We start from the raw sequence: 23457 nt of genomic DNA on the forward strand, positions 1-23457 counted from the left end.
TTAACAAGTGGTGTGTTTAGGAACTAGCTAATATGCTTTATGGCTTGTGAGTCTCATTCGTACAGCAAACATACTATGATTGAGTCACTTTTTCATTGATTCTGTAGGTTTTGTTGCTGGGTTTTATTTTTACTGGTAACTTTTCTTTGAAATAATATATGATCAAAATGTGTTAGGTGCAATATCAGGGATTATTGTAACATTTGTTTTACTTCTCGAATTTACTACAAATCTGAGACAGCATGATTACATTCACAAAATACTCTCTAGAACGCATTGCTACATCTTTATATAATGATTCAGCATTCTGTTAATGTAAGCATCCTTATTGCTAGAGAAGTTCTGAGGGCTGTCTTTTTCCCTCTTTCATGGGATTTGGTGTAAGTGACTTTCATTTTTATGCATTCTTTCTTGGAAGGGAAATATCTGGGAACAGATTCTACGAATACCCTTCATCTTGGAAATAATTAATGCAGTTCCCTTCATTATCTCGGTAAGTCCTAAAAGAATCTTTAAAAAAATATAATTTTGTCATTAGACAACCAAGTCTTTAAATCTAAATACTAATAAATCATATATTAGCTCAGATAGATAAATTTAGGCTTTGGTTACAATTATGGTGTCAAAGAATAAATAGTAAAACCAGATGGATAACTGGATTGTGAAATTAAATGAAAACTAATGAGATTTAGTACAATAGCAAAATACTTCTTAGAAATATATGCTCTAGAGGTGCCATTTAAACAAGTGTCAACAATGTCTAAACAGACTGGAAATTACTCCATTTCTTGTGTATATTTTGAAGTTAAAAAAAAGAAAAGAAAAGAAAGAAAGAAACCAAGTCCAACCAAGTACTTATAAAAGTTTCCCATACTGAGAACATATTTACCTCTAGTTTAATGGCAGCATTTTCTAAGTCCAGTTCTCTCTTTAATAAGAAAGTTGCCTACAGCCAGATAACCAGCAATTTTCTTCTTTCTGAATTCCATGAAGATTCTGTTCAACTGCACATTCCCATTGCAAAATTAGGTCTTAATCTGTATTTGATAGATTCATAATAATGTTTGTTGGGATTATGCTTTCTAAGTTTTATTTGGAAAATTATGAAAATAAGTAGATATCTGAAGTTGTTGCTCACTTCTGACAACTATTTTAACTTGAATGATTTATCTGGAGGAAAAACTGGAATTAGATTCAATGACTAACTAAACGTAATTCCAATTAAACATGGTTCCCCAATGTCACTTAAAATGTTTGAACCCAAAGAGACTAAGTGGCAATATTATAAAAAGCAAAACCTTCTCTTCTTGCTCCTACCTTCCCCCTCTAGTTGTAAGGAAGAAAGAGGCAATGTCTATTATAAACTGTCACACAAAAAGATTTAATGATAGAATTAGCATAGTTCTATCTGACATCCAGTGAGAGCTTATTATGTTCTTTCTGCTTCTACAATAATTTCCCAAAGAACTTTTCCCTAAATAAAAATTAGACGGTGAAGGAAAAGATCACATCTGCTCCTTGCATTTTATTAATAACAGGAGTTTAAAGGATTTGTCACATGTTTTAAATCATTATATTGTCTCTAATAACTTCTCTTTTAAATCTGCTGGATATGATTTCTTGCTTTGAGATAAAAGTTTAGCTTTGATTTGTTTTTCAGATATTCTGGCCTTCCCTAAGGAATCTGTTTGTCCCAGTCTTTCTAAACTGTTGGCTTGCCAAACATGCCTTGGAAAATATGATTGTAAGTATAAATGTGAAATGCAAATACGAAAATATTTTTCAACCTCTCATTATTTCTCGCTTTTAGTGTTCTGATTAAAGGGAGAGAGATGACTTGAGGTCTTTGTCTCGTACTTTTTCATTCTGTTTTTGCCCATAAAATATAAACTCACTCCACTGGAATTTACTTAGTTATAATTAAATGTCTAAATGGTTCATTTCAAAACTTCTTTTAAACGAATTTAGTATCTTAGTCAATAGTCAGTTTTATTTCAATGTTTTTAAAAATGAAAGGGTTTTGGTAAAATGCTGTCAAATAACTTAAGCGATATGTTGTATAAATGCCTGTTAATGGACCTTAAGTGACCGGTCTGCTTGTAACCTAATCAGAATGAGAACATGTAAAACGTCCATGTGGCCAAGTCACTACCTCAGTAAAGTCCTAGGAAATGGTAAACAAAAGTGGTTCAGATTCTCTAAATGTCACCACACCAAGCTAAGTGCTGTTTGGACTGGTCCAACTAATGAGCCAATCTTCTGAAGACAAATAACCTTTCAAGGCAACCTTAGAAGGGGACCCCTGGTTTTAAGGATTCAGGAGGTCCCGGCGTCAAACAGATAACTGTTGGTAGTCTTGCATTCCATTAAAAATCTGTGGGGTTTTGTATGAGCCTGTATTGGAGCTGGAAGCCCCTCATTTAAAGTCATCCTTTTAGATTTGGTTGCGTTGGGTTGTGCGTGGGATATTAGGAGGGACAAAAGAAAGCACGAAATGAGAAATGCAGATTTCAGCGTGTGCCTTCGTTGCATTTTGCTCAAGGCTGACTCTGTTTGGACGGAATGATTTATACCTATGACCCAAATCTGTTTCCAGTAGGTTTTAATCCTTATCTGTGAGACATTTGCTTTCTAGTCAGACATTCCCCAAATATTGATAGGAGTGCACTGCATGCTAAGCACTGCTAGGAAAGCCACGTGATTGCACTTCTTTGCTAACTTCTTCATCTTCAAATGAGAATACCCATACCTACATAACAGACTTGTGAGAATACAATTATAAATACCTATATAAATATGTATGTGTATATCTATACCTACGTATCAACATAGTGAAGGCTCAATATTATTAATTATACTACATTGAAATTAGATGTTTGCAGAGGCAAACTTGTTTTCCTCTGAAATGGTTTTTAAACAGAAATTATGACAAAAGTTTTGGCCAGAAGGAATATTTGGATAACATTTGAGAGTTCATAACCGGATGAATGTTTCTAAACATTGGTGTTAAGTGACCACTGGAGTCTCATGAAAGTACATGTCAAAGTGAAGGAGAATGTGGCTTGTGCAGTGGTTTGAAGAAACACTGGGCTGCCCTAACTGTTCAAAAAAACAAAAACCAAAACGATTTCACGAAATACAGATTGCCTAAATTGCTAATGAAAAAAAAAATGCACCAGAAAAAAAACAGGCCTTTTTGCTAAACTGCATTATTAGTTGTTTGAAAAAAATAACCTAACAAGAGACGAATTTTTAGTCAATCACTGAACAGAAAAGCAGGGCTTTGCAATACTAATGTAGAAGTCACACATTTTCCATTGTGCTTCTGTGTTTTGCTTCTCCTCTTCTCACTGGTTGCTGAATTTTTATTTTTTTTGCTCATTGACATCTCTATCAAAAGAAAGTAAGAGTTGAGAGGTGAAATTCTAATCAATTTAGTTTTTTGTTTTCATAATAGTCTGGTCAGATGTGTGGTGGAAGAAGATAAAATGATGGCTTACTGCAATTTTATATTAGTGAAGTTATCTCATTCTATACTGATTTTGACTATTAAAAGTTTATTATAAAAATTTGAGATGAACTGAAACTAGAAAGTACAAAGTTATGAAAATCCACAGAAATCTACCACAGAATACTAGCAATAATTTATATCCTTCTAATATTTTCTATGAAAAACATGCCCACGTATCATACATTAAATTATATTGTATGTTCAATTTTATAACTTGAATTTCTTATCATATACTAGTGTGTAGTGGACAAGTTCCTATGTCATTAAATATTCTTCTTCAAATCATTTGAAATAAATGCATCTAAGCCCATTACATACTTTTCATCAATTTATTTAACTATTTTTGTATTGAATATTTTAGTTATTTTAATAGTAGTGAACATTTATTAGTTCATTTAATACATATAATTTTGTAATAAAGATGAACATGAATACATATGGATTTCCAACTCTGATTTTCATGTAGTTAATTTTTAGAAGTTGTTACTGAGTTAAATGACTGAATGCATGAAATAAGAAGTACAGATTTGTGATTTGTGACTTATGTTATCAAATTACCTTCAAGAAATTTATAAGAAGTTACATGAAGAGTATCATATGTGAATGCTCATTTTTTTTTGCATATTAATACTGGTCATTATTGTTCTTTTAATGGCTTTCAATTGCAAACAAAAAAGTATATCTTGAATTCACATTTTATTTTTTTTAGGGTTTTTTTTTGTTTGTTGTTTTTTTCACATTTCTTTTAATATTAATGAAATTAAACTTAAGAAAACTGTTCATTGGTTATTCAATTTTCTTTTTTTGATAAATTGCCTGGCATAATTTATGTTATTTTCCCTGATTCACAGAATGAGATTTGATAGTACTTTGACACAGCTATTACTTTCCACTGAATTGAATACATTATATTCTGATTCTTTTAGAATCAGAGTTTTCTACAAGACATTATGCTTCCCCTGGAGAGCTTTTGGGGTGTCAGTCTCTACAGATGTTTGTGAAGCAAATAAACTAAAATTTAGTGCTTTGGTGGTCTTTTTCATAGTAGTGGCTGCGTAATATGCGGTAGTAAGGTACATTTTGAACTAAACAAATGTGAAAATATGCTGCTGTATTCAGTTTACGTCTACGTATTGAGTATGAACAAGACAATTGAAATGTAATGCATAGTAATAACTGCAATGACTCGTGAATATTTAATATTTGTCAAAATTTAAAATATGCTTTTCTGTATTATTTTAGAATGATCTCCATAGAGCCATTCAGCGTACACAGTCTGCAATGTTCAATCAAGTTCTGATTTTAATATCTACATTACTATGCCTTATCTTCACCTGGTAAGACTGCACATATCAGCAGTTATTATGTTTCATTGAACTATAGTTTCTCTAAAAACTGTATTATAGACCATTTTAATTAATAGATAAAAATCAAACCAATGCGTCGACCATGGAATCAATGAAAATTAATCAGTGTTCATTATAAAATGCAATGGATCTCCTACAGAAATAAAAATAAAACCCTCCCTTTGGTCTTACAGAAAAAAACAAGAGAGCACATCGATCATGTGGTATCAGTGATATTTACTGCAACTATGGCTGTAAACAACCAAATCCTATGAATGTGTCCTGCATGCCATAGTTGTCAAACAAGAATTTGTCCTTCAAATCGCTGACATGGAGGGACCCTTGTCGTTTGAGTCCTCCTAGCAGAAACACTGATGAGAAAACTGTCAGGGTCCCTCATGTCCCGGCCACTGCCCTGACTCCATGATGTCTCAGAGTGTAGCCAGGCATAACGCAAGGGCGCGCCTCCTGCCCGGGCAAGGCCAGACCTGAAACTTCTCTTTGTTCCAGAAAATAGTTATTTCTTCTTTTGGAAGGTCCCACTTTGACAGCTCAAAAGTAAGCCAACGTGAACGGTGCCCTGCCCATATGGAGTCAAGCAGATCCTTACGTAGAGAAGAAAATATGAACATTAAAAAATGAGGTGAAATAATGTACATTTGCAGGAGTCATAGATAGGATGTGTAACTGGATTTGATGCGATGAGAAAGATAAAAAGCTAATTTGGAAGTACGAAAACAAGAATTCCCTCAAAGGCTAGTATGACTGAACCAGATGTGTTAGCTCCAGATGTGTGTGAACACAGTCTCGTGTAACTTCAGGACATCTGACAAAGGCGCAGTTAGGTGATTTGGTCATTGTGCAAATGTCATCGGGCACATTTACATAAACCTACATGGTCCAGCCAACTACTGTAATTGTATGTGCTGTACTTTTATAGGACTGGCAGCACAGTAGGTCTGTTTCCACCAGCATCACCGCACACGGGTGTGTAATGCGTTGGGCTACATAAGGATGGCTATGACGTCTCCAGGTGGTAGGGGCGTTTCAGCAACATTATCATCTTTTGGGATCACCATCATACATGTGTTCTGTCATTGACCAAAACATCATTATAGGGCACATTACTGAACACATTTAGACATAGAGGTATGGCAACCAATTTGCATCAATAGTATGCAATTAGTAACTCTGTTAAATAGGTTTAAATGTTTTATTGCATACTTTTGTATTTAAAAAATAAATATTTGGAGATATTTAATGTTTTTATAAATACCAAATATCCCTCTAAAATTGTTGCAATGCCATCTTATTAAAATTTTCTTACACCTCACAAATTGTTTTTATTCTTCACCTTGCAAACATCTAAGTGCATAAATATGAAATACTAACAGTAATGACTTCCCTTTTAAAGTCACTTAAACTTCTTAATTTACTGGAATGACATTATTTGGGTAATTTAGGAATCTTCCTCATTTTATGCAAAGAAAATAAAATTTTTATGTATGTATGCACATGTCGATATTTCAAGTGCTGGAAAATTACAAAAAGTAAAGCGAAGGATTTCTAAATATTATGGAAGTCTGTTAAAAGTAGATGTAGAGAAGCGGTAATTGCAACATCAATGCTATAATAAGGGCGAATTATTTTTATATAGTGACAGTTGACTTTTGCTCGGGAGGCATCCTCACTACAACAAACCATCTATACTGGGCTCTCTCTTTGCTTTTACTTTCCGTCTTGAGCGGTTTTTATTTTCGATGAAAGCACCAGACACATCTTGCAACTTATGTCAAGGGGTGCAACAATGATAGATAAAGAGTGTTAATGATCCACGTGACATTTCCATTACATAATTTATGCATTATTTAAATTATTTGTGTTTTGCTGTTTGTTTGATATGCAATTCTAGTTGCTTTTGTTATTGTTGTGTGTATGTGATTCTATTTTAGACAACTGAGTGGTAGCTTTGACAGATATTATCTAATGTTACAGATGTCACTAATATAGATATCTGAACCTGTATCTTAATGTGCAATTATTATAGAGTTATGTTTAGCTACATAAAACGTTTTTAATCACATGTATATTAATACATTTACATTAATGTTTTACAATTATAATATCTAGAGAAACTGAACTTTCTTTTCTCTGTGTATTCTGGTCTAGCATAACAAGTAAAGTGGCTTCATAAATCATGATCATCATAGTAAGGTAGAATGTCTTATTTGAATTTACTATCAAAAGTGCAGTTATCTATATGAAAAATATGAACATTATATTAGTTTTATCATACAGGCTGTTTTCACAAAGAGTTTCACCACACACACTATAAAATACAAATACAAAGATACAGCCACTTAAACCAATAGAAATGTCTAGGTAGTCTGTCCAAAGCTGTTATATCAGCTTAATACTGTTGGAGGCTAAGTTTCCTTATATCTTATTTTTCGCCATTCTCAAAACATGGTTTCTGTCTAAAGGTTCAAGATGGCTGCTCTAGTCTTGCCATTACATCCTAATTCCAGCCTTTAGGAAGAAGAGAAGGCACAACCCAGATATTACATGCCTAATTCAGGCCAGAATTTGGTCATATATCCACAGATGGCTGAAAGGGGCCCTGCAAAAAGTGTCACCTAGCTGAGCGGTGAGATACCCTAGCTGCGTATGTACTATCATGGAAAAGAGAAAAACTCGATACTGTGGACAATAATCAATCTCTACCATTGATAAGTCACAAAGGTCCATACATGTATCATTTGTTTAATGCTCAGGGCTATACTAGTTTGGAGCCCTTGGGCAATTACTTAATTTATCTAGTCATAGTTTCCACATAATTAATGGAGGATAATATTAATCACCCTGTAAGAAGTTTATGTTCTTTTAAAATGAGGATTTATTAGATATGTTTATAAAATGTCTAGCAGAGTGCATACGGTGCGAACACTGGAAAATTTTAATTTTTCCCCACTTTAAATGTCCTCTTTATATAAGATGATTAAATTATCATGGGAATCCACACAAACTAATTTACTCCCCAAAATCTAAGCATAGTAACTTAATAATACTATAAAACTGAAGCAGTAAGCCTGAAATATACTTAATAGCAAATATGAGAAACCATCTTCCTCCGATGGAATGCATTCAGGTTTTCTGTACTTCCTACGTATTTTTAATATTGTTTCTCCTGGTTAGCCTCACTAAGTTAAAGACAATTGCAGCCTCTCTGCATTGAATACTTTTATGAACACAGCATTGCAATGTACCCACAGCTCCAATCTCACTTTGTTTAGGGCAGTTTCTTTGTTTAATCTTAGAATAAAATGACAAGTAGAAAGCAGGGGCATGGTAAATAGAGAAATGATTTTAGCAGATTGCTGTCTAAATACAGAAGTAACAACTCTTTTTAAAACTATTTAGAAGTATTTCTCCTATGAATAAAGATTTTTTTTGGCCTGCTCTATGAATATTGAGCCATATATCATGTCAGAAAGTACCATTTTTTTCTACCAGATCTATAAAAGAAGGGTATCTCAGATATATATGTATGTATATTTGTGTATAATCTCAATGTAAAATATATACATGCATGTGTAAAATGTATATACACACCCCCACACACACATACTCGTATGTACATATATTTTACCTTGTGGTGAGTTTAGTTTTAATTAATTGCTGTTATATCATAGAGTATGCCTAGCAATGCTTTTCAAAATCAGGATTTTTAATATGTGCATTGTAATTTAAGTGCCAAAAGATTCAGGAACTAATATTTCATGCATTGACTGTGTTATTTATGAATCTCACAGTCTTAAAATTACCTGCTTGGGAACTGCTACGTAGGTTTAAAATCTGTCTTCTCTTCATTATAAACATGACAAAGAACTATCATTAAGCATCTGTCTACAAGAGACACAAGCTCAGTGCCAAACTGAAATAGAAATGAAGCTGCTGACCCACTCTTTGTAGAGAATGTGTTCAGAATTGTTTTTCCTGTCATTGTCATGGAATTGGACTCATCTGCCTACACGTCTGCTGTGTACCCATCTTGGTTAATAACACACACTTCCAAGGCAGCTGGGACTCTGGAACAAAGATGCAGCCTGTGTCTTTGGAACAAATCCAAGGAAACTGGTACATCCGGGAATCAAGTGCATGACTTTAGCTTTATTATTAACATATTCTAACCAACAGTAAGTCCTTGAATATATGATGCATTTGGTTTTCTGAGTTTACACTAGTAGACTGATTTTGCACCTCGTTTGTTGCAAAGTTCAGTTTTTGGTTTAGTTTTATTTGAATAAGTATGTTTACATATCGTCATATTATTTCACAGCGTTATAACAGAGCTATAGCAGGTTAATGGATACTACTTGTTTTAGTCAAACGTAAAACATTCAGTTCAAATCTCAGTCTTAGTTCAGGAGACAATAAGTTCATTTAGTTATTGTCCTTAAAATGTGATTTAGTTAAACATGATTAGCATGCTGAATTCAAAAGTATGTATATTTTCTTGAGCCTCCTGGATTAAGACTTATTTGAATGCTCGATGTTTAGATGCTGGAACTCTCTTTACGGATTCAGTGCTAAGGTAAATAGCCCTTTGGGAACTGGACAGGGAGGAGGTAAGACTACAAAGTGGACAAAGCATTAGAAGATGGTCGGATGGTGTGATCACTGTCCTATTTCATTCTTCCTTTTGTTTGGTCACATTTGTTTGGCTGATATTTCAAATGAATGACGGAGAGTACACGTGTCTGAAGATCAAGTTTGTGTTACACTAGGACAAACAGAAAACTGTTGGTCCCAATGACATTTTGCATAAGTGGGTGGGCAGGTTTTAGGTAGTTAATGCGTCAAGTAAGGTACATTCAATTTGGGAGAAAAGCAAATATGGCTATTTTATATAAATAATAATAATGTAATTATTATTAATATAAAAATCTAGATAACATGGTTTGGGATTAAAATTCTGTATGAAACAAGCTACTACGTTTGAAACGTGACAACAATGTATAGTTATTTTCAAACATACAAATACTGAGAATAATGATCTTGCATGGGGTTACTATCGGTAGGTGCTTTTCTGAGCACTTCCCATGTATTAACTAATTTAATCTCCAACAGCCCATAAAGTAAATTCAATTATTATCCTCAATTTATAGAGGAAGGCACAAAACACTGCAGGAATTTACAAAAAGGGATGGCTGAGTAGCTATGACTTAAATGTCCACTGATCTACTGAGGGCCAGGCTAAAACTTCAGGAAGAAATAAAGGCACTACCTACAAACTAATAAGAATCAGCCTGATAGCCATATTCTCTCATCTGTGCTAATAGTTTCTAAAACACTGTTCCCAAGTTCCCAAGGAATATTTATTTAGAACCTGAAATTTGACAGAATTTAAACGACCCTTGAATTATGAGGGTGATGTATAGTTACTTTTACACATACAATGACTGAGAAGTATGCTACAGAAATGAGAAAAAAAATAAAGAAAAAATATAGGTTATGAGAAGCAATGGTATATATGGTGTTTCCCTGAAAATAAGACGTAGCTGGACCATCAGCTCTAATGCATTTTTTGGAGCAAAAATTAATATAAGATTGGGTCTTATTTTACTATAAGACTGGGTATAATGTAATATAATATAATAATGTAATATAATACCAGGTCTTATATTAATTTTCGCTCCAAAAGACGCATAAGAGCTGATGATCCAGCTAGGTCTTATTTTCAGGGTAACATGGTACATTAGAACATATTGTCACTGGCCCTGGGACACCATTCCATATGGCACTTTACCAGAGCTGCAGCTGAAGGCTTATCTAGGTGGAGGTGGGGATGAATGTTTATTTTCTATGGCATGGGCGCCCAGCCAAAGGAGGTTTCCTGTTAGCAGCTAGGGTGAAGGAGCCAGAGAAAGCCCAAGTTGTCACCATACCCACAGCAGAACCAGTGACTTCAAAAGATCTTTACATAGAAGTTCTGAGGGAAACGGTCTGTGACATTCGTTTTACACCATTCAAGATGGTCCTCCACGTTGGAAAGCAATCAAGTGATAATCTCAGAATGAATCCTGGTGTATTAAGAGTTTGCGGCATGGTTCACTAACCCTTTTTGCATAGATGCAAAGACAATGTCCAGTAGAGGAAGAATTTTTTTCAACAACAGAAATACCAGATTTATTATTATTTCAAAAGCACAGTTTCTCCTTTGAAAATGTAAACCCCCAACATCTCTAATTATCTTAAATTCCATGGGAATATTAGGCTTCAGGCAGATACTCTACAGGAAATGAAAATGGTTATTTGGGACAACTTAATTGGTGTTCATTCAGTAAGTACCAAAGTGGAAGATGTGGGCTGCTTTGAATGCTAATGTCTGAATTATATGCATGAAATCAAAGTGTTAGATGCTTTCAGCCCAGAATGCCACTGTTAATGAAAAATTTCAAGGAACTGTGCATAGCAAAGGGACTCTGGGGTGTCTGGATATTTAAGGTTATTCATTTTGCCATGTGACATTTTTCCTCTGAAAACATTTTGTTGTACAAATTGACATTTACCAGGTGGTGAAAAAGTTTACAGTCTCAATATTTCCTTTCATTCCAATTAATGTTTTCCTTACAAATCTTGCCAAGGCTTGAATAACTAAATGTAGAGTTAACGTTTTAAAAAGAGGAAAATTTTAAAAAAAGCACAGAGTAAGTGATTAGCAATTAAGGTGCCCTCATTATTATATAGAGGATCTATTTAAGTAAGCAAATTGATTATAAATTTTCAGTCCTTTTAAAGAGGGTAATGCGAGAGTCTGTATTTTAAGTCCTAATGAAATGTTCAGATTTTGTTTTACAATTACTTAACACTGAAATGATGTATGGATTTGAATCAAAGATAACACTCGAGTCTTCTTTAAAGAAGCAAACCTCACAGTAGACTCTTAACTCAAATCCAACATTCTTCATCAAACATTTCAAAAATGAACTATTTTTCTAGAAAAAATGTCAAGCCAGCATTAAATCTTTAAAAATGCTGTATTGAGTTCATTTAAATTCCTTGATTATTTGAAATGCATGCTCATCTAGTATAATTTTTAGTGCTCATATTGCTTCTCTGGTTTTTAATGTTGCCTTTTTAATGAAGCAGCCATATGTTAACAAAAAGTATTTATGACACCGTAATAGGCTTGGTTTGACCCAATTGCAAGATGGGACTGAGATAGTTAATACGTCCCAGACTGCACCTGTCTAGCCCCACCACACCTGCTCTGGCTGCTTTGTCTTGTGTATTCTTGCTTATGCCTTCTGGGTACCCAGGGCTCCATCTTCTACTCCTAGTTCTCATCTCTGCTAAGAGCGCAGGTCCATCACTTCTGTGAATGGTGCACTGTGAGGTCACACCTCACTTGAGTGGTCCCTCATCTGTCCTCTCAAGCAGTCAGTGGGTGAGTGTAGACTTGTCCAGGACAGGCTGTACATCGAGTTGTGTTACCTGCTGGCTCTTTCTGAAGAATGAGGCGTGAGAAATCTTTACTAAAAATAGAGAGCTTTACAATCAATAAGAAAGATTCTCCATTCTGGTTCAGTCTGTGCTTAAATGTTTCCATGTATCATGTGCATTTCACTCAGATGGATTTTAACACAGTTATCTTACTTTCTGTCACTTATTATGAACCTCAGGTTCCACCTGAATGATGGGTATTGTCAACACTGGAGTGACGACAGAATTGCTTTCTGCAGGAAGGTTTAAGGTGCGCTTGCCCTTTGGTACGAGGGTAAAAATCATAAATCAGACCTAGACAATCCTGGGTTCATAGTGTGCCTTTTCTATGAATTAATTCCATGACTGTACCTTCATATCATCTACTGTACACTATAAATTTGTTACAGTATAGGTCTGTGTTGTGTTCTTACTGCCATCATTCTTTTTTAAGTGACACAGTTTTGTTGATACATTGGATATAAGGTGTGAGATAAAGAGAAATGGAAGGATGGCTTTGATATTTGCATTTTGGGAAACTGACTGAATGATGGTACCATCCCCAAGGATGAGGAAATCTGGAAAAGAACATAAAGAATAGAAATAGAGTCCAGAATAGTTGAGAAGCCTTTTAGAGATCGAAGGTGAGGTGTTGGGTAGCCATTTGTCTCTAAGAGCCGGGAATTCAGGAGAGGGGTTGGGACGGGGCAGGCTATTAGGGTGTTATCTGGTGGTTATATGGGTAATCATTAGGCAGGAGATCAGAGGAGAGCACCTTGGCAATGAACAAAGTGGAATTCTGGGTGCAAAACAGAGCAAAATCAAAAAAGCTGAACAGGTCAGTAAGACGCATTGTATAGGATACATGGGGCAATGGATAAGGAGATAAGATCTTCATTTACTTGCATCCAAAAAAGGGGACAGTAAAATATATAGACAGTGCCAAAAAAAAGGTATACACATTTTAAGAAAGGAAAAGTGTATTAAAATTGTAATACTCAATATATACTGATAACAAAAGATGAACACAAGTCACGTTTGACTTCTGCGATGACAAGAGGTCTCAAAGTGATTCCCATCAGTGTCCAGACACTTCTGATGACAGCGAACTACTGCTTGAGCAATGTTGACCAAAGTGTCTACTTGTATACATTCTTTTGGCACCCCCGGTATAAAGTAAAAACTAGTTAAAATACAGGAACTTGATAAGAAGAATGTAATGGTAGATTTTCATAAAGAATCACATTACTAAAATGAACCTGAGAATATTTTTTTTATTTTCTATTTCTCCAAACATAGCCCTTTCTGTACCATCCAACCCAGATGGTTGTCTATTTTAAAGCAGAGTCAACGTCAGAGCTTTTATAGTACTTTTTCATTATATTAAAAGCATTTTCTTACCATCAAGCAGCCAAATCTGTGTAGAACTCGTACATCTTTTAAAAATACCATGAACTCTATTTTTTTCTGTTTTCAAATTCCTCATTTTTCCATCCTAGTATTTTCTTTCTTATTAATTCATTGTCTGTTACCTAACTTCTTAAATTGCACAGAGACTTTTGCATTTCAACTGATTTTTAGAATCCTTCTACTTGTGATTATGTAACATTGCTGTTTTCACAAATTCCCCTTTATAAATTTTTTCAGTTTCATTGTATTATAATTTACGCTCTTCGTGCCCATAATCTTTGCTAATGTCTTTCAAAGTATTTTGATTTCAGTGTTGAGACTCATTTTAATATTGCCTTCTTAAGTCCATCCATCCTGTAAGCGGACGCTATCTCCTGCCTCAGGGCTATATTAATTTTCACGAACATTGTGCTATAAAAAGTTATGCAGCATATTTCTGATTTTTCCTAGTAATCCAGGTTTATTTGGCCACCTAATCCTCTTTTTTTCTTTTACAGTTTCTCTCTTTTAGCCCATGGAATTCTATTTATTATGGACCCTTGCTGTATCTTTATATATAAGTTTAACATATTTATTTTTAGGTTCCTGGTTTGCTAGCAAATTGATTTTAGGATGTTCTGAATATCTCATTTGAATTTCACATGAGCTTGTTCCCATTAGTGTGCTTGCTGTGAAGGTGAAAAACCACTTTCAGTTCCCTGCTTTATAATTATCTTTTATATTCACAATTGAAGTACTCAGTCTACTTTCCTTTTAGCCACATATTCCACAAATGCTTTACCTTTCTCCCCGGATTTTTTGGTTTGTTTGTTTGCCTTTCTCTAAATCTTTTCTATTTTACAATTCTAAAGGCAAACAGTACCCAGTGCTGAAAAACCACCCAGATCAAAATAAACTGTACAAAAGCATTTGTCAAAGTATTAAGTACTATCTAAATACAAAGCAGGATTTTTATTGCCATAATCCAGGGGCCAGATTTCTAGTTCAGCAAACAATAATGTTCTTAGGTTTTATTTGTTACAGGGGTATATGTACATACATAGCTATGTGAGGGACTATTGGTAAAAACAGAAATTCATGAAATTGGAAGATGTCTTGGTTGTGTCACTTTCTTGATGTGTGACTTTCGTTAAATAATAACCCCTCTGAGCCTTACTTTACTCATTTGTCAAAGAGAGAGAGAAAAATATATAAACTCGAGGCAGCTCTAAAAACAGACACGATATTGGGTCATGATAGCAGACATAGAAGAAACAACACATGAAGGTAGCCAGGATGAAGTCTAAATCTGGTCTTAAGCATTGGGGCAGCTGAGGTGGAGGGAGAAATGTAATGTTGCTTAGTTCTCGTTAATGGGAAGAAGGAAGCACCCAAGTTCCTCCGTGGACTCAGCGTCTTTTGCCGCACACTCCCTGCAGAAATCAGGAATTGCGTTCTGTAGGCAGAATGTTGCAGAGACACTGACATACGTCATTTCCTATAAGGATACTCCTAATGCCAAAAGAGCACTAGTGCTGTATCTGTTGGCTTGCTGTGTTAATAAGCCCTCATAGGAGCCCCTTGGCACCACGAGGTCTGCAGAACCATCTCCGGTTTAAAGAGGGGACAGATATAGTCAGAGAAAGGGCGTAAGCGGTTTTTACGTCAATGCGACACCAGAAATGGTTTAGTTTTGTCCGATTATGATCTGTTTTCCAGGCCCAGGAAAGCAGTGCTTTTAGGGGATAGTGTGTTGTGGTACAAATCATGGTGCATTGCGGGGTTCAGCTTTGTCCTAGGAGATAATTTAGAACACTGAGAGGCATGAAGGGATAATGTACAATGACACCGAACTTTCCCCAGTAATTTTCTTCCCAGAAGTCTGAAAAGAGTTAGAGAAATGGTTCTCTTGGCTCTGCTTGTTCTCCAGGACCTGTCTGCTTAGAGGAACTCAAAGGTGCCTGTGGCTTCCAAATCCATCCAGACGCTGACTGGTAATCTCTCCCCTCCCCCATCTTGTCAGTCAATTATTCCACTATTCATGTAGTCCCATCAAAACCTAAACTGCTTGAAATCTTCCAGACTCCTCTCTTCTCACACGGAGCATGCACTGAATCAGCAAGTTCTCTTGGCTCTAGGACCACAGTCTCTCCAGGTTTCATCTGCCTCTCTATCTGCACTGTCACTGCTTGTCCAAGAGCCACTGTCTTTTTCCTGGGAGACCTGGTCTGTCTGCTGACACTCTTGTTCTCTTACAATATATTTCCACAAAGCAGTAAGCATAGTCTTATGTGCTTAGGGACCTCCGACGTACTTAGATCAAATAAACAGACAAAGATACTCATAAGGTGGCCCATGTCTGGCCCTGCCTACCTCTCGGATCTCAACTGATACGGCATGCTCTCAAGCTCAGGCTGCCCCATGGCTGTTTTCTGTCTTTCCTTGATGGTATCATGATGAGTCATGATTTGGGCTTTTTTTTTTTTTTTTTTTTTTAACTTAATGTACTCTTTGTCTTGCCTTGCTTCATCTTCACTTACCTTTTGGTGTTCTTTTTCTTTGCTTTTTTTAAAAGTTGATTGGGGTGACCAATAAACATTCCTAACCATTAAATTAACGTTAACAGTTAGTAAAGTTACATAGGTTTCAGGTGTGCAATTCTGTAGTACGTCATCTATATGTCACATTGTGTGTAGCTTTCAGCATTCGTAAGGTCTCGGCTCGTATGTTAAATCTTTAATGAAACCTTTCTTAACAACTCAGTCATATGTCCTGACTATTCTGCTACCCCATGACCACCAACGACCCTTAGAACGTTACGTTTGATTGTTTACCACAAACTCAGTTTTTTCCTTCACTTATATATGTTCTGGAATGATGCTGCATTTATACGTTTTGGGACAAAATATTTGATTAAAGATAGAAACAATAGTGAATCTGCTTTAAGTTCAATCATATCCGAAGAGATTAAGAATAAAGGTTACTTGGTGGACTCTTATCTCTCCTGTACTAGCCCCGTTCTAGACCTTGCCACAGGTATTTAATACATACATCAAAAGTTGTTAGAGGTTTACAGTCCAGTTGCTTAGAGACAGGTACAAGGATTGATGGCAAGTGAGTCTTTTTCTCTTCACATTACCTAAGGGGAAGAGACTGTAGACACATTTGTCACTTGGGAAAGGTAGCATAGCTTAGGCAAATTTCATCTAATTTCGGACATTCACTCTAGTCACTTAGTTATGTAGTTCACTGGATACTGAATTTGGTTTCCTGTTGGTACAAAGAAAGATTGAGAACATAGGGCCTAAATAAACAAAGTGCATTGAGGCGACTTGTTTTCTTCCCGATTTCTCTCTTAAAGAAAAGCATGTCTAATTTCAAACTGTCCATAGAAAAGGCTCACATTATTTGATTTCTACAAAGCTGGGGAAAAGTGATGAAAAACTTCACTATATTCTGGCTGTGACGCATATGTCTTATGGTAGAGAGACCCTTGCTCAAGTTTTTGACTCGTTTTCTTCTCTAATTTGACGCCTCTGTAGAGAAAGGAGTTGGACTAGACCGGTTCTCAGCCAGTGAGCCCCAGACTTCCATAACAGTGTCATCAAAGCTATGTCATTTCATTACATTCATGATTTCTAAGAAAAGATAAATGCTACTAAGATGCTGTCTGTTAAATGAAACTAGGGGGCTGAGTGGATCTCATGATGAGTAAAACTGAAAGGAAATAAATAGCCTATTTGTGGTATACATTGGATTTTACAATGCTATCTTTGCTTAATTTTTTTTCTCTTGCAAAAAAGGTACAGAATTAAAAATTTTTCTTTAATGGTAGTACTTCATTGCAATGTTAATTCCTAGTTTAATTTCTTCGAATGTAAATAATCTGATATGGTCAAGCTGTTACAGATTTTTAAAACACTGAAACCATAGAAGCAAAACGTGCATTATCTGATGTTAACACAAATTACGTTTTCCAGATAATTCTTTTAGTTTAGAATGTGTCACTGACCTCCTGAAACTGCTCTTCGAATAAATATCATTGCTCAGGAAAACAGTTGTAATTTCCAGTGAAAAGAATAATTATTTACCTAGGAAACCATTTTACATAGATACTGATCTATTTAACATTAGCTAACAAGCAATTAAATCCACCATCAATATAAAGGTTATTCGAGTGTTCAGACGAACCAATCAGATTCTTCTCAAGAGTGTTCTTACTCACCTAGGGTTATATTTGTATATTACAGACTTATCTATGAATATTATACTCTATGACAGAGATATCAGTTCACTTGGCCATCTCTTAGAAAGGGGACATTTTCCAATTTATTTTAAGTAGACATCAAGTATCGTGAAAGTAAAAGTGCTACCATTATGGCCAAGTTGTTCTGTTGATGAACGTGACATACTAATATCACATTTTTAAAATGTTTATTCAAGTAAATGAGAGCGTAAAAATAAGAGTCACTGTTGCCATGAGAGTAATTCTCAGTGCTTACAATGTGAAGTAACATGTTAAGCTCTGCTCTCTTTTGTTTTTCATGGCTTCTTAAATTTTGACCATTTTAGAAAATATAAAATAAAGCTTTATTTTGTGCCTTACTTGATTTCCAGAAACTGTTGACTAGGGACTGAATGTCAGGGATTGGTTGTGTTATGTGAAGGAACCAGATCCTGTGGGATCATGTTTAATGAGAGTAAGTCAGCCGATATCTATTTGGTACCATGTCACATTTCATGTGCAAGGACATATAAACTGAGTGCTCATCTAGTAATTTCTTGATAGTAAAGAAGAAATCCATTGCTAGATCACACCTTTTCTGAGGAGAATTGGGATGTGTACATATTTTACTTTTATGAACCTCAAATGTGAATGTGTCTTTAAATATACAATGGGGGTTAACGGTGTGTAGAGCTCATGTTTGATTGACTAAGCACTTCACTTTTAAAAACTGAATCAGCTAAATTAAAAAATAATTCAAGCAAAAGAAAAAGTGAATTGCAGAGAGGCCAGGGCTAACAACTAGAAAATGCCACAGTACTGAATTTAGTAGCAGTGTACATCCAGTATTTCCTTTCCTCTTAGCTGTAACTGCACGTGGAAATTTGCACGGGCGTGTCTCCAAGATGATTTGTCAGCCTGGAGACTAAGAGTCTAAGGTAAATACAGTTGGTGCTTGGGGCAGAAGTTACTACTCAGGGTATCAGCAGACTTCTGTGAATGAGCTCACCACTACTCCATTTGATCACACCATTCATTCTCTTGCTTAAAATTCTTCGTTTGTGTCTTCTGAATAATATAAATTCCTTGTTGTTTTATATAAAGTAACTTATGATCTGTCCCTGTGACTACTTCACTGGGCTCATCTCCCTTACTAGTTTTACTCTAAAAGCTATACTGTCACCCTATTGCACTATGGTAACGTTTTTTCACAGCCGAGTTCTGAGTTTTCTATGCAAATATCTACTATATCTTCTTTGCAACCAGTAGAAGTTACTTTGACTGTTCATGACTAGATTTGAAGCTTTTCCTGTTGAATATCCTTTTTCCAAATAACCCAACAGAAAGAGGAATTGCAAATACAGAGGCAAGCAGAATAGATACTGTGTTTTTTATTTGTTTCTTTTTGAATGTTAAACCATTAAAAAAGGGATCTCATTCTACTATTCTATTACTGGGAATGGAGCAAAGATATACAGAGGGTGCCAAAAAAAGGTACACATATTTTAAGAAAGGAACACTGTATTAAAATTGTAATAATATATACTGGTAACAAAACATGAAAACAAGTCACATTTGACTTCTGCAATGACAAGAGGTGCTCAGAGTGGTTCCCATCAGCGTCCAGACACTTCTGATTAAGGCAAACTACTGCTTGAGCAATGTTGACCAAAGCGTCCACGTGGGTACATTTCTTTGGCACCCCTGGTATTTAGCGGGGATCTCTGATGTCAAGGTAGGACTCACAAAGCCTGTGTAAGTCAGTCCCAACATTAAAGTCAGAAAAATGTATATGAAGAATCATTTACATGTACACGATGGTTCTAAGAATGTGTGTGGGCGTGTGGGGTACATCCAGAGACCCCCATGCACACACCATAGGTGCCCGCACATGCACACACACCACATCTGTGCACTCTTTATGTCTACTGAAGTTTGTCCTCTTCTGTAACACACCATTAAATGTGTCAGTTTCTCAGTGAACAGTCCTGGGCCCTTTCATTTCATGTCATACCTTTTTTCCCCAGAACATATACATTTTAGCTATAGTTTTTTTGTAGTCCCACAAGTATTTTAGGAGAGTGTGGTATATACGTGTCTACACACGTTGAAACCCACTTAAACTCATAAGACTATGAAGCACTCTAATCAGGAACCCATTACCAGGCTATCACGAGCTCCAGGCATCAATACCTGTGTCAAAATCCTGACAAGTGAACATAAGGGGAATTAGAAATATTTTCAAGACATGTGGTTGGCAAGAAAGTGTGGTGTGGTTATTTCTGCTCTTGCATAATTAGATTGTGAGACTATGGGGAGCACAGCGAGCTGACCCTTTAGGGTAGCAGTGCCTGGACATCTGAGGGTTCTGCCATCTGATTTCACAAGACCGTTAGCTGAACACATTTTCACATTTTTCTTGTAAAAATGAACCTTTCATCCCATGAGTTACACACAGACACACACAGAACAGGAACCTTTTGGAGGATTAATAAATGCTTTATGTGGCAGAATTTGGTCTAAAACCTCCTCTCAATGTATAATATTTGGCAGCAAGTTGGGGATGGGGTTCGAAAACGCCACCCATTTCCTCTTTACATTACAGGTTATCGATGTGCTCCAAAAAGAACCTGATAATTGTGACCAAATTGGATTTGGCCAGTTTCTATGACTTTCATTACATCCTTTCTATCCTCCAACTGTTTCTGTGACATTTCCTCAGAATCCTCAAACTAAATATGTCCAAAAGCAAGTTTATGCTGTTTCCTCCTTAAACTGTCAATGTCTGTGAAGTAGTAACCACAGCCATTTCTTTTGGGCAATTCCCAAAAGAAATGGAATCATTCTTAATACGTGTCCTGTCACACAATACACAGTGAACAAATCCCATGGATTTTACCTCCTAAATATCTGAAAAATCTATCCACACCTTTCCTCTCAGTCATCACCTCGCTCATCGAAACTATCTTAAGCTCTTTACAGCAGCAGATGTGTAATTGGTTTACTATGTTCACTCTGGCTTCATTCCAAACCATCTCATGGCAACCAAAGTGACCTTTGTGAAATATAAATATAATTTCTCACCACTTGCTTAATGTTAAAGATTTTCTATGTGCCTTGCGATGCATACAAAATCCCATCTTAAGTTCTAAGTTTCCTGCACAATCAGAATTCTCCCAGCTTTTCATTCTCATCTCACATCCTTAACTCACTCTGGAAAATACATTTCACATTGAGACACAGTACACATTTCTTAATAAATGATAATAGGAGAATATGAATACATGCTCAGGGCAGCATATAACCTGAGGAACGCAAACAGAACGAAACACTACATAATTATAAGTTTCATTCTTTCCACCATGAACAACAGCAACAGCAAAAATTCTCCTTCCATCTGCATACATTATACTAGTAATGGCTCACAGGCTGATGAATCTATGAGAAATTTACCAAGACTGTTCAGCAGATGTCTTTATTTTATTTAAATCATTAATGGAGAAAGGAGATGAAATGGAATAAAATACTTTAATGTAATTTCATTAAAAATATACATAATCTATGGGACTGGCAAGGGAAAATGTGGAATCCTGTTAATTGAAATATAAAAAAGAACACTTACCACCCTATTAATGGTGGTGTTCTCTTAGATAATTTTAATCTCATGCCCTGTTGATCTTTTTTCACTAGGTTGGTGGAAAAAACAACAACAACTCTAGATTTAAAAATATATGAATTAAGATGTCAGCTCTTCTAAATAGAGGAATACTTCGTTAAAACGAAACTTAATTGCACTGTACGTGTCTTTTTATTTCTGGGATACTTAGAAATTAAATGCTTGGTATGATACATACCATGGCTCTATGTGTATTTAGTACACAATGGGGCCTATTGCTTTGTTACTCAATGTGGTTATGACCTTTGCAAGCATTTGAATGATGTCTTTAAAATTACCGTTAGTGAGATTTACCAGTATTCCAGTTAATAGAAAAAAGTAGAATTAAAAAAAAAAAATTACTGAGAAAACAATTTGGAGTCCTCCTTTCCATGTAGCAGGCCCAGTGTGGTGATCCACATTTCAAATAATTGCAGGGCTTACGAAAGATTTTGTTCTGTTCTCTCAGCTCTTTTGTGAACAGGAAGAGGAAGGAACGATGCTTATCCCTCACTCAGTATGGCTTCTGTGGGCCTGTAATTATAAACTGTACTTTGTTAAATGTGCTCGAAGCTCAGATTCGTGGGAAATCAGCAGACACCAAGGAACGATCAGTGAGGCAGAGTGATTCTTGTGGATGTAGGGATGGAAGAGTAGGTGCTCTCAAAATGCATATTTACGGATTTTAAGCAGTATTAAACTGAGATGAAGGGTAGAGATGGAACACTTTTAGATGTCGCCTTTTAAAATTGTATCTTTTCATTTTCATAAAAAAATAAATAAATGAAACTTCAGGGCCTGGCAGTTTCACTATTAAATTCCTTCCAAGAATAGTTAATCCAGGGCTGTGTAATCTTGGGCGTGGACAAAGGTAAAATGCTATCCCCATCATTTAACGATGACACTAGACTGTGATTCTAACACACTCAGACAAAGCACAAAGTATGAGCTAATGTTCTCATAATTCAGTTCATAAAACCCTAATCCTCTGAAATACTTTGCAGAAACTGGGAACTTTAGCTGATATATTTGGTTAATCTTATAAAAGTTCTGCTCTCGTAATAAACATTCACTCATTAAAAGGATCTTCAGAGTCTTTTGCTAAACAAATGATGCGGAATCCAGAGTGGCCAGATATATTTGACTGCCGAACTTTGTATCTGGTTAACGTCTTCTGCCAGATTGTTTTTTTAAGGAACATATACTGAGAGACAGAACTAGATCAAAATCCCTTTAAAAAGATGGACATAAAAATCGTATAATGATAAATTGTCAATTAAAATCAAAAGCATGTATACATTAAAAACAAATCAAATATCAAACCAGCAGGACATATTACTAAATATTAATTACCTCAAGGGTAGATAGAAATGGAATTATATTAATAGCCTCTCATTTATGTCTTTATTATTTGTCTTATAACAAGTGCACATTACTATTTTTTTGAAATTGAAAATATTAGAACCGCACCAAAATTACCACCAAGTAGGGTTTACCCAAGGAGTATAAAAATGGTATATAATATGTATACATATATTAATAAAACATATTATCGCAATGTATTGGTTATGCATGCCTTACAGGAATGACAGATTCAACATATCCAAAAATGAAAAAATTCCTACCGCTCTCCACCTGCACAATTTTCCTCATATTCCTTAGCTTATGCCTCTATTATTTGTTGCCTTCATCCTGATATCTATAGGTCATATTAGAATGTCAACAGATATTGGCTGGAAACCACATAAAACATTATACCGCTCAAGAGCTGCATTTATTTCCTACGGTTCTAGTTACACAGTCCATCTCTTATCATTATTGATTATGTAAGTATTAGGTGATTAAA

At 35.5% G+C, this 23457-nt stretch overlaps 1 protein-coding gene across 9 annotated transcripts in view; it reads left to right on the top strand.

Moving 5' to 3' along the window:
- KCNT2 (potassium sodium-activated channel subfamily T member 2) overlaps positions 1-23457 on the top strand; it is a 230867-nt gene that overhangs the window by 84236 nt on the left and 123174 nt on the right. For all 9 annotated transcript variants that reach the window (XR_013992629.1, XR_013992630.1, XR_013992631.1 and 6 more), the window contains 3 exons: positions 419-493; positions 1661-1744; positions 4754-4848. Coding sequence is in view for 6 of the 9 variants with exons in the window: in XM_081038922.1 (XP_080895048.1) it covers positions 419-493; positions 1661-1744; positions 4754-4848 (254 nt within the window). In the remaining 3 variants the exon portion in view is untranslated. The remainder of the gene's footprint in view (positions 1-418; positions 494-1660; positions 1745-4753; positions 4849-23457) is intronic.

This window comes from Rhinolophus hipposideros (genome assembly GCF_964194185.1).
Source record: "Rhinolophus hipposideros genome assembly, chromosome: 26".
Classification (NCBI taxonomy): Eukaryota; Metazoa; Chordata; class Mammalia; order Chiroptera; family Rhinolophidae; genus Rhinolophus; species Rhinolophus hipposideros.